This window comes from Marmota monax, unplaced genomic scaffold (assembly GCF_021218885.2).
Source record: "Marmota monax isolate L192 unplaced genomic scaffold, Marmota_monax_Labrador192_F-V1.1 WCK01_AAM20220418_F8-fsc00014, whole genome shotgun sequence".
In the NCBI taxonomy this organism is placed as follows: domain Eukaryota; kingdom Metazoa; phylum Chordata; class Mammalia; order Rodentia; family Sciuridae; genus Marmota; species Marmota monax.
The window spans coordinates 30,847,708-30,863,839 of record NW_026695222.1 but is presented as its reverse complement, the minus strand read 5'-3'; the positions used below and the strand labels follow the sequence as shown (position 1 = coordinate 30,863,839).

The following is a 16,132-nucleotide window of genomic DNA, read 5'->3' as shown; positions in this document are numbered from 1 at the left end:
CCTGCCGTGGTCTGTGACACCGTTACTTTAGAACCAGGCGTGTCCCGTGGGTCCCCTCTAGGAGAAGAGAGTTGGTGGCCCTCCTGACCCACGTGCTCTGGTTTGTTTCCATGCCTCACATTCTTCCTTACAAATATATCAAGTGGCCACAGAAAGTCTTCGCTGACAGGGGCCTGATGAGTTCACGACAGCCACCTGCAAGTAGGAAGGGCCACCAAGCCCATGAGGTGTCAGGATGCCGGGCAGCCCGTAGAGTAAGGAGAGCCACTCTCTGACCTGGAAACACGCCCCTCATGCCAGAGCCGACTGGGTGACATGCCACAGGCCGATGCTCAGGCCTGGGCCACCACGGATGCAGGAGCACGGGGGACTGTGGGCAGCCACCACGGATGCAGGAGCACGGGGGACTGTGGGCAGCCACCACGGATGCAGGTGCACGGGGAACTGTGGGCAGCCACCATGGATGCAGGAGCACGGGGGACTGTGGGCAGCTTCGTCTGCATTTTCTCATTTGGTGCCGAGCTCACTGTGCAGACTGCGCCACCTGCTCACCTGCTCGTCTCCAGGACCCTGTGGGGCCCAGGCTGCGTGGAGGCCAGATGTGGACACTAGCACAGGAAGCTGCTCCTGTTCAGCAGGTTGTGGGGCCACGGAGGACCCTGCTGGCCTACCTGCCCTTGAGGGGTCTCCAGACTGAGAGGACTCGAGAGAAGAGGACTTGAGCTGCTCACCTCTGCTGGGATGGGGACGCCGCCCCACACCCAGCCTGGCTTCAGCCACTGGGCCTGCCCTACCCTCCAGAGCCAGCCTGCTCCGTCTCCACGCCCCAGACTACACCACCACTGCCCCCTGCTCTTCTCCTGACCCTCATGCCCAGTCTGTTCCCTCCCTCAGTGGGGTCCCCTGGCAGCCACCTCTCATCTTCTGCTTCTCTCCCACTCTCCGACGTTATTTTAGCTACCTACAGGTTGGCATCTCTTCTCACTTCAAGTCCCAGTGCCCCAAGAGCAGGGCCACACCTACTTGATCCTGTGCCTTGTACCAGAGTGTCTAAGTCAATCAATGAACACACTGGTCTCAGCAGCCCCCTGCATGGCCCACAGTCAGAGCTCAGGAAACATCTGACCATAGGCCTTTCCAGTAAAAGGCCTGACAGAGAGGAACTGCTGGGCCCTTCTCGAAGAGTCCCTTATGCTAATCAACTGAAGAGGAAGGCGTTGAGAGTACAGGTGCAGACGAGAAACAACACTCTCTCCGGCCACGCGGCCCTGGCAAGACTCAGTGCCATGCACAGTAGTTCTGCACCATCCGCTCTCGGCGTTGCTCCAGGCTGGGCTCTGGCAGACCCCCATTCATGAGCCGCACTGAGAGACCCCGTGGGCTTCTTCTGCACCCATCTGAGATGAAACAAAGAGCTCTGGTGTCTTGAGCAGATGTGGGGTAACCTCCCCCATCCCAAGTCGACAGGGACGGTCAGCCAGCGTGGAAACGGCCCTTCCAAGTCTCAGTCACGGCAGGCAGCGGAGCCAGCAGCCCAGGAGGAGGGGCTGGGTCTCGGGAGAGGCTGCAGGGATCCGTCAACCTCTCAGCCCTGGCACCAGCTCCAGGGGAGGAGCCCCGCGGACAAGCAAGAGCCCTTTGCTGGTAGATGGCATGACGCTCGGCTACTCCTCTGCCTGCAGCAGCTCCGTGGTGCTGGTTTGGAAGGGCACGGGAAGCAGGAGGGCTGGCCTCAGCGGTCAGCCTGGACGCCCATGGGCTGGTGACAGCACGCGGGACGGCGGACAAGGTTTCAGAGGGAGGAAGGCAGACGTGTCGGCCCTGGGGCGGTGAGCACGCCACTGGGCTCGGGACACGGGGAGGAAATCAGAGTGTCAGCTCGCGTTAGCAAACCGTGCCTGATGCCTCGCAGTCCCGGCTCTGCTTTCCAAAACCTAGCTAAATAAAGATGGCTGGAGTCATTTCAGTCTGCTCTTGATGACGGCTAACTAGCAGAAAAGCGGATCCTCCCTCTAAGCACAGGCATCAGACATCAGACATGTCCCCTCGGCTTAGGGGCATTTCACGTCTGAGATGGTGATGCCACTCAGATGGACTTGGAGGTCTTGATGCCAAGCACCTCTCTCTTGTCCACCTCCATCACAAGGGGCCTGTCCCCGTCCCCCACAACTGGAGCAGTGACTCGAGCCACCTCCCAAAGCCACCTGCACACTCCGTCCCCAGTCCATGCTGTGTACGGATCACCAGGGCAGTCTCAAGACGGTAAACCAGACAGGATCTGGTAAAAAAAAGGCAAATCAGACAGGCCACTTTCAGCCCCTGCTCCTCCCACCCCAGCATGCTCCTCTGCACCAGCCACCATCCACAGGTGACCCCCGCATCAGCCAGCCAGTAGCTCTGGGAACCTGGAAACTGGGGTGTGGAGCCCCACCCTGCACTGAGGAACTCTTGTCACCTCAAGGAAGCCTGTCAACCGCACTGTGTGACTCAGCTTCCCCATCTGCAAATGGGGGAGGTGAGACAGCGGCCACGTGTCAAGTCCTCCAGCTCCGTCAGACCTCGAGGCCAGGAGTCTCCGAAGCCAGGAGTCCCCCATCTCTGAGCCCTTCTAATCTACATCGGAACCAACATATCCCCCCTCAGGCCCACGCAGAGCAAACTGAGCTCCCAAAGGCACAGAGAAGGCACCTGACACAGCCTGAGCACCTACTAACTGCCTGGCATCTTCATTTCCTTGAATTCTTTTATTGCTAAAACACCACTCTCCCCATTGTAGAGGTGGGAAACTGAGTCCTGAGGAGCTAGCACGTGGTTAATCCAAGCTTCAGGCCAAGTCTGCTGGGTGTTCAAAGTCCAGCCTGCTACCTGCCAATCCCACAACGGCTTCTGCACTAAGAATGACATCGGGTGGCGGAAACGCTCAGACCTGAGTTAATTCGAGAACTCATTTCTCTGCGGCCTCTTTCAAAGGGGTGGAGGAGGATGAACTGCAGGGTCCTTCTACTTGACAGTCTGATCTTATATGCAAGCAAAGGTTGGGCTTCTGAAAATGAGACCATCTTCTCTTGAGGGGCTTAGGAGCTGCAGGCTGGCCTCTGTCCCTGGGGGAACACTCCGTGCCCCAGCCAAGCTGTAAGCTGTGGGCCAAGCCCAGGGGGCTGTTGACACTCTGGTCGTGAGTCACGGGGGCAAAGGTCTGCAGCGCCTTAGTCATGCCCTGGCCCAGCCTGGAGCCTGACATTTCCCAGAGAGAACTCAACAGAGAGATTCCCATCCCGGGGCTATTATTCCAAAGACCACCCTAGTGACATGAACCCAGGGAGAGAAACAGGTGGCAGGGGAGAGGTCCGCTGGAGCACGCCAACTCTCCTAGGAGACTGATGCGTGGAAAAACACTTACTTAGCAAAAAAAATTTTTAGAAATATATTTTAAGCACATGCATTTCTATTTATTAAACAAAGCTCCAAATACAACCTTTGGGAACCTCCAAGTCATAAAATGACTCATGTCAGGACACGATGACTCAGTGGGAAAGAGGGAATTCCGCCGCCCACGCCTCCTCTCCAAAAAATCAATTTGCCCTCTCGACAGGTGACGGGAGCTTCTGCCATCAGGCCGCTCCAAGAGAACAGGCCAGCAAAACAAAACTCCCTTCAAACAATCTGAGTCTCAAAGCTGAGTAATCCGCCGTCGGCCGGAGTCCAGCCTACGCCCCCGCGGGACACGCAGAGCCCAGAGCCGGGGAGCTCCTTGGCAGGGCCGGGCCTGCACAGAGGACTCACCAGGCGAAGCATTCCAGGCCCCTGTGTCATGCGGAGGAACCTTCCAAACACTGAGCCCGCCCGGGCGGGCAGGGTGCAAGCGCCATGGCAACCCGTTTCCGCTGCAACGTCACTTGTGTTTTTGTGTCCTTAGATTTTTTCCTGTTTTGCAGTGTTTTGCTGGGACCCCCGACTCCCCCTGAGGCCCGGGGGTCAGGGTTCCCACTGAAGTCAGGAGCGGCCTGGCCTGGCCGGCGTGACCCGTGCCTGGAAGGTCATGCAATTTTCACCCCTCGGAGAAGGCAGCAGTGGCTTTCGGCCATCACCCAGAGTGGTCACGGGGAAGACGCTGATGGCTCCGTGGGCTGCTCAGACATGGCCAAGGACACCATGCCAGGGTTGAGGTCAAAGCTGCCTGGGGGTCCCCGGCTCTGCCAGCAGCTGTGGCCTGGCCTGCGCCCCCTGCTTGACCTCTCTTAGCCTCAGTTACCCCACCTGTAAAGTGGGGGAGACGCCCCCTGCCTGTCCCAGCTGGAGTGGCATCAAGAGAGATGTCACTGTCACTGAGCATCGTGAAGGAGCACCTGCTACGTGCAGGGACTGTTCTAGACACCGAGGGCAGAGCACCAAGTGCCAAGTCCCCGCTCTCCGGGGAGCAGAGGCTGGCACTAGAGGCTGGCACTAGAGGCTGGGCAGCAAAGGAGCTGATGGGCCAGGTGACTGCAGTGGCAACCTTGGTGCCACGAGAGCCAGAGACGGGCAGGTGAACCCTGAGGACGGGTGGACGAGGCCTCGACCTGAGGCATAGGAGACCGCAGCTTTGTAAAGAAACAGTGGAGAAGCGTCCTGGGAGCAACGCCAAAGCCCCCCCAGGAACGAGCACGGGCTGCGACGACAGAGCAGCAAGACGGGCATCACCCGGCGAGGCAGGGGCAAGGCCTGCAGCGGGCAAGGCCAGGGGCAAGGCCCGAAGAGCCAGAGAAGGGCCAGATCTCACAGGTCCACCTAAGTCAGGAAAATAATTAAAAATAGGAATAAAAACAACACGATAACTATTATTATTACTGCTGCTATAAATAAGATGCCATTTTCCAAAACACCGAGCGGGCTGGCCGCGGAGCCGCGCCCCCTCCCCCTGTTTTTCCACCTCCAGTGTCATCTTGCTGGAGTGGAAACTGCCGATCCCACTTTAGTTGACAGCTATAAAAAGAACACTGGAGCCCGTGGTGCCGATGACCTAGCGCTGGGCTAAGATTAGCCCCGAGGCTGTCACCTGTCCTTAATGCGAGAAACAGCTGGGGTTCCCCTTGGAAAACTCGGCTGTTCCACCCGCCCGCAGCGCCCTGCCGGCCAGCGTGGCCATGGAGATGGGCGCCGGGACGGGTTTTGGAAAGAAGAGATTGAGCAACAGGGATTCCCCCTGCGAGAGGCGGCCAGGCGGGGAGGGGGGGCGCCTGGGGTCAGGAGCAGGCCCAGCGGCCTGCAAGTCCTGCGGGCTGCTCTGCCGGAGCTGCTGGGGGCTGACGCCCACCCTGGGAAGCCACCCCTCCTCGGGGGCCCCCAGGTGACTCGGACGCCCTTGCTTGTGTCTTGTCCTCGACCCGGGAGCTGCATTCACCTGGGATCTCTAGAAGGCACAGAGCCAACCACAGAGTTCAAAGGCCTCTATCGTCACAAGATGGCTCCAGGGAACCGCTGCTACGGGGAAGCTGAGCTCTTCAGGCAAAGCAGCCTGGCCCTCGGCTTTCCCAGAGCAGGACAGCTCATGGTTCAGGCTGCCTAGAGCCAAAGGTCGTCACTGCCACTGGCCAGCTGTGTGAACTTCACCAAGTTACTAGACTTGTCTGTGCGGAGGCTCAGACAGTGCAGGTCAGCAGCTTCCTGCGGAAAGCTGCCACGAAGAGTCAGAGTACTTAACACATGCAGAGTGCTTGGACCCAGGCTGGGCCCACCGTGCACTATTATTACTTCTTATTGCTTTTTAATGACTCTTGGTTCCATGAGGCGGACTCTTACTCATGTTTGTTCTTCTACAGCCAAAGTACAGTGATAATAATAATAAAAGCCAACACTTACTGAGCATTTTCACTGGGCCAAGCCCTGTGCAGAGAGCCCACCCCGTATGGCCTCACCACTTCCCCTCACCTCCCAAGAGCAGTGAATCACTGGCATTTGACAAAAGAAGAAGGGCTGCCTCAGAGAGGTATGGCCACTTACCCAGGGTGGCACAGCTACCAAATGCCGATCGGGGATTCAAACCTGGGCCATTAACCTCTGAGCCTGTACTAGTGACAGGTCCCAGCACCCTCCCCATGGTTGCCCAGCCCAGGCTAGTGCGGGAGCAGGATGTAGTGACCATATATGACATGGTCCTGAAGGACCACGGAGGACCATAAAAATGACAAGGGACATGGGGTGAGAACCCTGCACAGTAGCCACAGCTGCCCACTTCCAGAGGACTGTCCCACTTCACAGAGGGGAAGGTGAGGTCCCAGGAGGCCAAGTAGAGGACAAGGCTGCATATCACCCATGAGAGAGGCCCCCACCCCTCAGAGTGTCACCACGTGTCTCCCAGACACCCACAGGGCCTGACAAGGTGGCACTCACAGAGCCACAGGCCAGGGCCACCCACGGCTCTCGAGGGGCTGTGGGGTCCATCTTTCAACATGCAGCTTTGTCAGAGCTGAAACCAGCTTGGCACGTTCGTCCCACCTGGAGGTCATCTGGAGGTCAATGACTGGAACCCGAGGGTGAAGGTGGACCCTCACCTAACCCTAACCCTAACCACCCACCCACCCACCGGCCAGCCGGCCACGTAACAAGTGTCGAACTGATGTCTTCAGGCAGCTCAAAGTCACTGCACTCTGGGACTCTTGAGAGCACGCTGAGGCCCAGCTCCAGGGGACTTGGAAAGGGTCCACCTCACGCCCTTCCGCCCAGAGGCTCTGTCGACCTGGGCTTGTCCTCAGCCAGAAAGGGACTTAAAGGGATGTCCTTGCTGTCAAAGGCAGCAGGGCGGTTTCCTGGTGATGCAGAGGGATCTCGTCTGGAGAGGCAGGTCCTGCTCGGTCATTTACACTTCATGTCACTCTCCTGCCCAAGAGCCACCAGGACTGCCTGTTCCCTGACCGTACCTGGACCAAGCCAAGGCCATGTCTTCCTGGCGCTGGGAGACTTCTCATTCCAGCCTCTGCCTTTCTCCCTACCCCTCCCAATGTTACGCAGCCTCAATAAAAAAGGGAGGCCCACTGGCCCAGGAGAGGGAATGCAAAGCCACCGTCAAAAATCAGGTCCTCAGAGTGTTAAGTACCCGAATAAATGTCCATGATGCAAAAACTCAGGACTGAAACAGGAACATGAAAAACCTGCGATAAGCCCGGGACCCCTTGGGTGGCGGGTCAGGCCCACGCTCCCGTCAGCACCCAGTCTGCAGAACCGCCTGGGGCAGGTGTGCAGGTGTCTGAGGGCAGGAACTGTGTGTGGCCTGGGGGGCGGGCACAGGCAGAGGTTTTAAGATGTCCGCCATTTGGAACTTTCCTCATCCCTGTTCCTCTCCTTGCCCCCAGTGACCTCTAAACCATACAGCAGTAGGTCTCAGCCAGGGGCAGTTTGCCCGTGGGGCACATTTGGCAATGTCTGGAGACGTTTTTGGTCATCACAACTTGGGCAAGTGCTACTGTCACCGAGCGGGGGCTGGGCAGGGGCTACCGGACACCCTCAGAGCAGAGGATGCCTGGCAATAACTAGATGGCCTGCATTGTCTACGCCCGGGCACAGACACTGCACCCGCCACCTCCCGTCCTGCACCAACTCTTCTGTCACCGCCAACAGGCTTGCTCTTATTTGGATCCCCCAAGCGCTGTCCTGCCTCCCCGGGCTCCCTGATTTCCAGGGATTTTGCTGTTGCTGACCCTTCCCTGTCCCCTCCCTTCTGCCTTGAAAACTCCTCTGCCCAGGCAAATGACAAGTCCCCAGCCTGCTGTCTACACTCTCCCTTCCACCTCTGGAGGCTGCCCTGGGAAGTCAAGTCTATTCCCAGGACTTTAACAGGGACCTCAAGGCCAACGGCCCCCACAGCAGTGGCCCCAGCCAGGTCTGCCGCGTTCATCAAGACCACGTGCCCGACCCCTGGGGGCCTCTCGCCTTTTCGGAGGCGGGACTGTGGCTGATCCAGGAAGGCCCAGGGCACAGCAACTCAACACTTCCATGTACAAAAGGGGACCCACAGCCCCGCCAGCCGCGTCTCCACCCAAACCACTTCTCCTGCGCAGCAAACCTCAGCTGGAGGGAGCAGCGCGCAAAGTCAGTCACCTCAGCGCCCAGAAGAGCAGCAGCCGAGTCTGCCCCTCGCCGAGCGTTTCCAGGGCGTCCATAAACAGAATGTGAGCCGCGCTCAGCAGGGGCATGCGGTGGGCACTGGATCCACACCGTTTTTTGAAAAAATTTTTTTAAAGGGGCATATCTGGGATGGCAAGAGACGATCGCGGACGCGGTGGAAGCTTCAGTTTGCAAATTTCTGGAAGAGAACTTAGCAATACGTACTTAAAGCCTTCAAAAGGACTCTGCTGCCAGGAGCCAACCTCAGTACACAAAAAAGATGCCCACAGAGACGCAGGCCCCACAGGAACTACCCTCAAAGAGTAAGAATGACCACGGCACTACTTAAAGTAAAAATGTTGACTGGTCTAGGATAAGCCTGGTGCTGTGATGACCAGACACTTATCAATTCATTTAACAGTCATGACAACCTACGGGGGACAACTCCAGTCACGATCATCTACGTAGGAAGGAACCGAGGCACAAAAAGCTTGTGTAATCTCCCTGAGATCCCAGAGCAAACAAACTGGCTTAGCCTGTACGAGAACCCAGGATCATTCAGGGCCACAGCACAACCAGCTCAGTCACCATGCTATTTGGCTTCTCTCCTTCAAATAGGAAAAAAGTTTTTAAAATTTTTCTATGTAAAAAAAAAAAAAAAAAAAAAAGATTTTTTTTTTCCTCCTTAAAGGGAAGAGTCAAAAGTGGGAACAACTTAGTATCCGTTCAATAGCAGGTTCAAACGTTTGGCCATCTGTGTAGCTAGGACTTGGTGGCTGCCCCATGGGTGAAGACCGCCAGTAAAGAGAGCCGGTGTGAGTTCCTCCGCCAGGCCCTGCTGCGGCGCAGGAGACAGAGGACAGGAGCCCCAAGCCACTGACCTGTGGTCTTCTCCGTGAACACGACCTTGGACTCGGCCGTGAAGTTCTGGCCCGTGAGGATCATCTGCTGGCCCCCATAGACCAGGCAGCTGTCGATGTCCTGTCTCTCCACCATGGGCAGCTCATGGGCGGACCGCTGGGCTGAGGGCAAGAGAAAAAGAGGTCACTGTGACAGGAGACAGCTGCTAGGGAGAGTCACACGATTCCACAGGACACGCTCTGCCCACCTCTGTCACCTGCGGTCATGCACATGTGGACTCCCACCCCTGACAACGGGGGCGTCTACAAACATCACGTTCTCCTGAAGGTGCCCAGGTGCCCGGAACCGCTTTCCTCCCCACAGCGAGGTTTTGTTTTTGTTTTCATGAATCCCAGGACCTGCCGACGCCTGTCCGCAGCAGGCCAGGGGAATAAGAAAGTGGCTACTTCCTAAGGGGCAGAAGGTCGCTGTCCTCTCCCCTGCATCTGTCAGAAACACCTGCTGGACGCTGGACGCGTTCCTGGAGGGTGGGTTTGTCTGTTCACTCTGGAACCCATCTGTGATTCCCACTGTCACCTCCAACGCACGCGCGTGCCCCACCACCTCACTTCCTAGGACTCCCTGATCACGCTGCTCCTGCATGCTTCCAGAACCTTCTCTCGTCTGCACGGGGCATCCCATGCCCGTGTGCCTTCTGGCGCTCTCTTCCCCAGCGCTGGTGGCTCCCAGGGCTGCCTTACCCCCCTGTTCTGAGGGGCTCCTTGGCCCCACGGGAAACCACAGCCCCCAGAGGGCCCCCTGGGGTTGGCCCTCCCCCTCCCCTGCACTCCGCTTTCCTGTGTGGCCTTCAGAGAACTTTCCTCTCTGATTCGTTTTGTGCCGCTCTCCTCGCTCATCTCTTTTCACCTCGTCCTCCACCAGGAGCCGGGGCTTCCCTTGGGTCCTGCTCTGCGTCTAAGCCAGAATCAGTGCCGGCTCCTGATGCAGGAGGCTGAGCTGGTGGGTGGGGGCACAGATGTGGGTGGAGGGTCCCCTCTGTGTCTCTCTCAGTGTGTTTAACAACAGCCGTTAGTGAGAGACGGGGGTGAGGACAGGCCTCTGCCAAGCACCAAATGAGACAGGACCCTGGGACGCCCACAGCGACCTGAGGAAGGGGACATTAAAATCACTCGCGCTTGACTGGGTAGAAACTAAAGCCGAGAGTTGGGTCACCCCGTGGCCAAGTGGTGTCTGGTGAGGCTCGGATCAGAATCCTCTTGAGCAGGCCTGACCAGCCCCAATCTCTCGGCCCCTTGGGCCACCACTGGTCCTTGCGGAAGGCCAGCTGCAGCAGACCATGAAGACAGTGGCCTCTGCTGCTCCCTGGGCAGGTGAGAAGCGGCCTCAGCCACATCAGAGCCCCACCTCTCTGCCCCTCCCCGGCTCAGCCGGGAGGCCTCCTTCCCCCGCCCCTTGGTGAGTCAGCCCCAGCTCTTGGCCTTCCTCCCAGAGCTACAGCACTGGGCCGCAGGCCAGCCCCTTCCATGCCAGAGGCCTGCAGACCTCCCCATCCGGGAGCCTGGGCAGCAGCCGCGTGAGGCCCAAGGCCCAAGCTTAACCCTTCCCTCCTGGCCTGCGCAGGCTCAGGGCAGCCCAGCGGCCGAGAGCGTCCCTTTCCACCTGCCCCAGGCTACTGGGGCCACACTGATGGAGCAGCCAGGCCCCTGGCAACACTGCAGGGGTCTGTCCTGCGCAGCCAGACGGTTCCAGACACTGCCCCTGGGAAGCGCAGCCCAGCAACCCTCAACAGTCCCCTGTCCCTGGCTCCGTTTCTGAGTTCCTGCAGACCAGCCTGGCAGCGCTCTTGCAAGAGGTGCCCGCTCGCTCACGGATGCCGTAAAAGGCCTTTCAGCAGAAGCTGCTAATTCCTCCCACACGGCTGGTTATTAATCCTTTCTTTCAATATTGGAGTTCCGTGATGGCTCCTAATTGAGCTGCCACAGATGGAGATTTATTAGCAGTGAAAGTGGCCGCTGCAGGCCCAGCCTGAAGATCTGCCTTTGATGATGCTGGGGGGCTGCAGGGGCCTGGGGCACTGGGCACGGGTGGGGAGGTGGCCAGAGCCACCCCTCCCGTTTTACAGGTGGAAAACCTGAGTCATTGCTACTGGGCAAGCCCGCCAAGGGCCCGCAGCCAGCCAGCCCGCCTGGCCGGGACTGGACGGGGCAAGCTGGGTGCTAGGCGGGAGGCTGGCCCGGAGGGACGCTCTGTGAATCACCGTCCTGCTGTGGGCACGCTCACCCACTTCCTGAGGCCACCTCACGGCTTCTCCTGCCAGCCGCACAGCCCCAAGCACTGCCCGGTGGCCGTGGTCGGGCTGCGTTTCCCCCTCTGTGCTGAAGGGAACTTGTCCCTCCAACGAAAAGCTGGAGGGAGAAAAGGGAGAGCAAGAGGAGTCCAAGGGCCGCCGACACGCCTCGTCCAGACCTGCGACTCAGACAGAGGCAGAGGCACGGCTTCAGGAGCCAGGCTACAAATGCAGGGCTCAGCCCTCCCTGCACCCAGGTCCGGGTCACAGGGAACCCCAGAGCAGCCCGCTCAGCCGGCAGCACATGGAGTGAGCCGGGAACGAGACGCTGGACACACAGGCCTGCTTCCGCTGGACCACCTGGGCCTCCGCACGGCCAGCACTCAGGGCTTGGCCGTCCTCCGTTGAGGAGGTGGTTCTGGGCACGGCGGGGTATTTAGCAGCATCCTGGTTTCAGCCCACTAGATGCCCCGCCCTCACCCCTCTCCCAGCTGTGACAACCAAATGTGTCTGCAGACATGACTAGATGTCCCCTAGGGAGGAGGAAAGGGCACTACTGTCATCCCTGGTGGAGAGACAGTTCTAGAGATTCTAACTTAAATGGTCCGAGGGTAGGACCCCAGTGCAGACTGTATTTAAAAAAAAAAAAAGATTAAAAGATAGTCCTGCTGGGCACAGTGTCACTCGCCTATCATCCCAGCAACCCAGAGGTAAGGCAGGAGGATCACATGTTTGATACCAGCCTGGGCAATTTAGTGAGGCTCTCTCTCAAAATAAAAAATAAAAAGGGTGGGGATGTGGCTCAGTGGCAAAGCATCCCTGGGTTCCATCTCCAGTACCCCTCCCCCCACTAAAAGACAATGCTGATGGTTCCAGTGGGCCACAGCCAGTGCAAGCAGAGCGATAACAGCAGCAGGAGAGCACACGCCTACACACTGACAGGGTTTCGAGTCTGGCATCTGCCACCCCCTGTTATTGGTCACTTCTCTGAGTCACAGGTGTCTCCTCAGTGACACCTGCTCTCAAGGGCCTGCTTCACGCAGTACAAGAGATCACATGTGTCAACATGTGGTCAGAACACGGTGGGTAAACTATCTGCCATGGACCCAACTGCCCATGGATGGACAAATGGATAAACAGAGGACGATCTCACCAGGTGGAATATACTCAGTCACGCCAAGGAGCCAAACACCAACACCTCGGACACCTTGTGCTAAGTGCGAGGAACCAGTCACAGAAGGACAGCTGTCGTACCTCCCCATTTATATAAAATGTCCAGCGGGCAAGCGCACAGGAGAGAGAGCAGACGTGGAGACCAGGGGCTGGGAGGGATGGCAGTGACTGATAATAGGCACCGGGTTCCTTTTTATGGTGGTGACAATGTTCTAGAACTAGATAGCGCTGGTGGCTGCAGCCTGCTGTGAATGAACCTGATGCCCCTGAATCGTACACTTTAAGGTGGTTACAATGTAACTTTTGCGTCACTTGTACTTGGACACAATAAAAGATCTGATTACCACAAAATCACCCAGCCCGTGCCTGGTGCCCAGCAACAGCCAGGGAACTGCAGTCTGTTAACTATCTGGTGCCCTAAGTCCCTCCAGTGGGGATGGCGATGCTCCGGGCCACGTCTGCAGCCACCACTGCCCAAACTGCAGGTTCAACTCACAGCCCTGGGCTGGCCGTTACTGAGCCTGTGTGACCGTCCACGCGACCCCCGGGGCACCTGTTACCACTGTGGCTCTCGGTGGATTTTGTGCCTAATCCAGGTCCCCTGACCCCGGCTGCCACAGGCAGCAGAGTCACCAAGCTGGGACAAACTCAACAAAGCTGCAGAAGGCCAGCGGGCAGTGCCCAGACCTCTCAGGCAGGGGCCAGCCACGTGCAGCTTAACCATCTCTCCAGGCAAGTGACTCCACACATTTGTTTGGCTCCGAGTTCCATATGAAGAGGCCACCTGAGGGCGGGGAACTCCTCGGGGCAGGTCCCCAGTCCTCAGAGAGTCCAGAGGCAAAGCAAACAAACCCAATGAGCCTCTAAAAGAGGAACTGGGGGGGGGGTGCAGCAGCCACAGGCAAGGCCTCTGGGGCCCTCATCGCCATCTGATGCAACTTCCGCCACCTGTGGCTGCTAATTGGACACCCAGGACCTCAGGGAGGGCTCTCAGGAAGCCACGCTCCAGGGCACCCCGCCGACGCCCATTCAGCTTGTCATCCATCTGGAGACTCCAACCATCCAAAGCCCCAGCGGGCAGTTTTCTGACCAAAGCCCGGGCCTGGGGTTACAGCCACCCTTGAGGGTGCGGCCTGGCCTGCCGGAACGGCCACCCCGGCCCCTGCTCCAGCCTCCAGGTGGCCCTGGTGAGGACTCCCAGGCTCTGCTGCTGCTCCAGCTTCTGGCCGTCATAAAGGGGCTCAGGGTCTTGTATTTTGTGAGTCCACGGGGGTCGCTGGCACAGGTGGCCGGGTGTCTACCTTCACTGGCAACAGCAGCAGCCCGCGGAGGCGCCGGGGGAGAAACAGGACCCCGGGCCCGTGTGCAGCACATCCTGTCACAGGACTGGGTGGCCAGAATGACGGTCTACCCGAGAACCAGGAGGGAGGCGGGGCAGGCCGGCCCACCCAGAAAGCCAACCCTGCAGAGGGCAGTTCTGTTAACCCGGAGCAGTGACTGCCACCGAGGGGGCCCGGCTGCCAGGCACATCACAAACTTATATACACTAAGGCACGCCCGTCACCAGGCAGTGTCACCTCTGCTGCTGCAGCCTGACGGCCGAGTCCCCAGCCCAGGCCAGCAACAACCTGGCGTTGGGATTTGGGGCAAGGAGTGGGACTCTCCATGCCTCCACTTTCTCATCGTCAATGGGAACGAAGGTGCCACCGGCGCTCAGAGCTGTTCCCAACTGAACAAGCTCAGGCCCAGGAGTGAGGGCACCTTGCTGGGCCTGTTAGCTGCTGGGACCTCAAAGCAGGACTTGCATCCCATTCAGGAGTCAGGGACACTGAGCGTCCCGGAGAGGGGACATGCCCTAGAGCACCCGGCTCAGTGAAGCAGGGCTCTGGCCCCAGACTGTGGGATTCTGGTGCCCTGAAAACCCCTGGAGCAAGGCCCTGCGGGAAGGCCACCCACTGGCACAGGCCGGGAGCAGCCTCGGTCCTCCCAGTGGTCATCATCTGCCCAGGCACTGGCCGCCAAGCTCCGCGGCTGTGAGACCTCCTCGTCGCTGCCTCAGGTCCCTGTCCTTGGCCACAAGCCTGGCTTGACGTGGCCTGCTTGGCCAGGACACAGTGCGGACTCAGGCCTCGCCCTGCGGGGCTGCGAGTGGGGCCCACAGATAGCCCTGCTGGCCGTTCCCCAGGTCTTCCCCAGAGGGCCCCAATTCTCCCTTAGCGTGGGCTCAGCTCTGCAAGGGGCTGTCGACACTCACAGAGCAGGAACGGGCAGTGCAGGCCATGGGGCCACTCCTCGCGGCTCACTTCCTCCTGGGAAGGGGAGCCACGATACCCACCCAGGGACGGCTGGCTGCCTCTCCTCCTCCGTCTCCATGGCACCCACTGCAGAGCTGCAGGTATCTTCCCTCCTGATCAGATCATTATTCTACCATTTCAACAGGCACCGCCCTGTAGAATGTTCCAGACACCTCCATAGGACAGGACCCTCCCCGAGGCTCACAAACTCGTCTAACCAACAAGCTCTCTTCCCACAGAGGACGGGGCAGCCTGGACCGTCAACCCCAGCCCCGCCCCCTCCTGTGAGCCGGGTCGAGCCGGTCCCCGTCCTTCCTGAAGCTCAGCCGGATGTGCTCCACTCTGTGCCCTGGTCCCTGGTTGCGCCCGCACTCAGTCACCACCGCTCCACGCAGTGCTGAGCGGATGAACGGCAGGAGCTGAAGGTTGGGCCTCCTGGGGCCTGGCATGGGTGGACGCGACTGGACAAGTGTGTCTGCGGGACCCTGAGGGCGCTCCCGGGGTAGTCCCGCCATCCCTGCTCCCACAGAACTGGCCTAGGGAAGGGCCAGTGGAGCAGCAGACCCATCAGCAGACAAGCCGCCCAAACTTTCCTCTGATCTCCTGGGCAGCGAGCTCCCCGGCCTGGAGACCCGCTGGGCTCCCTGGGCGGCTGGCCCCCTCCCCTGCAGCCACCACGAACCTCCTCCCTGGCCAACATGCTCTCTGCCCAGTGCCCAAACTGCATCCAAGGTCCGTCCACAGGCACCCGCCTTCAAGGGACCTCCAGTGCCCTGGGGCAGGAGGGGTCCACAGGGGGCCCGAGCTGCCCGATGATGTACATGAAATGACTCCACACCTGTGCTTCTGGCCCCCAGTAAGCTGTCGCTGTGACCTAGCTCAGCCCTGCTGCCCGGAGTCAGCAGACGCAGACGCTCAGCTACCCGGCCCACGGGCGGGACGTAGCGTGACAAGTTACGTCTAGCTTCTCCCTGCTTCACCTCCCACCCAGAAAGGGGGCACAGGAGCCAGGTTCACAGAGCTCTTGTGCCGATGGCTCCCTCTTCTTCGCCTCACCCCCTCCCTGGCCCTCTCACCCCCTTTCCTCAGACCTTTACGTGTCGGCACCTGCTGTGTCCAGGCCCTGTGCTAAGTGAGCTGTAAACCAGAATCACGTCATAGAGCCAAAGCTTCCCATTTTGCTTAGAATAAAACCCCAAGTCCCCAGCATGGTCTCGCCCCCTCACCTCTGTCCACTGTAGTGTCCTGGGTGCTTTGTGTTCCCAGGGCTGTCCATGCCACAGGGCCTCTGCACTTTCTGGACCCTGCACCTGGACCACACTCCCCCTCACCTGCGTCCAGGTTAACCCGCCACCTCTTCCGAGGGCCGCCTCAGGTCTGCCAGACTCGTGCTGCCGCTCCCCACCCAGCTCCCAGCCCACGGTCCCTGTCATTTCCC

General features: G+C 59.2%; 1 protein-coding gene across 3 annotated transcripts in view; it reads right to left on the bottom strand.

Moving 5' to 3' along the window:
* Positions 1-16,132, bottom strand: part of Nfatc2 (nuclear factor of activated T cells 2) — a 115,827-nt gene that overhangs the window by 39,316 nt on the left and 60,379 nt on the right. For all 3 annotated transcript variants that reach the window (XM_046433359.2, XM_046433358.2, XM_046433360.2), the window contains exon 6: positions 8,961-9,101. In XM_046433359.2, coding sequence (XP_046289315.1) covers positions 8,961-9,101 — 141 coding nt within the window. The remainder of the gene's footprint in view (positions 1-8,960; positions 9,102-16,132) is intronic.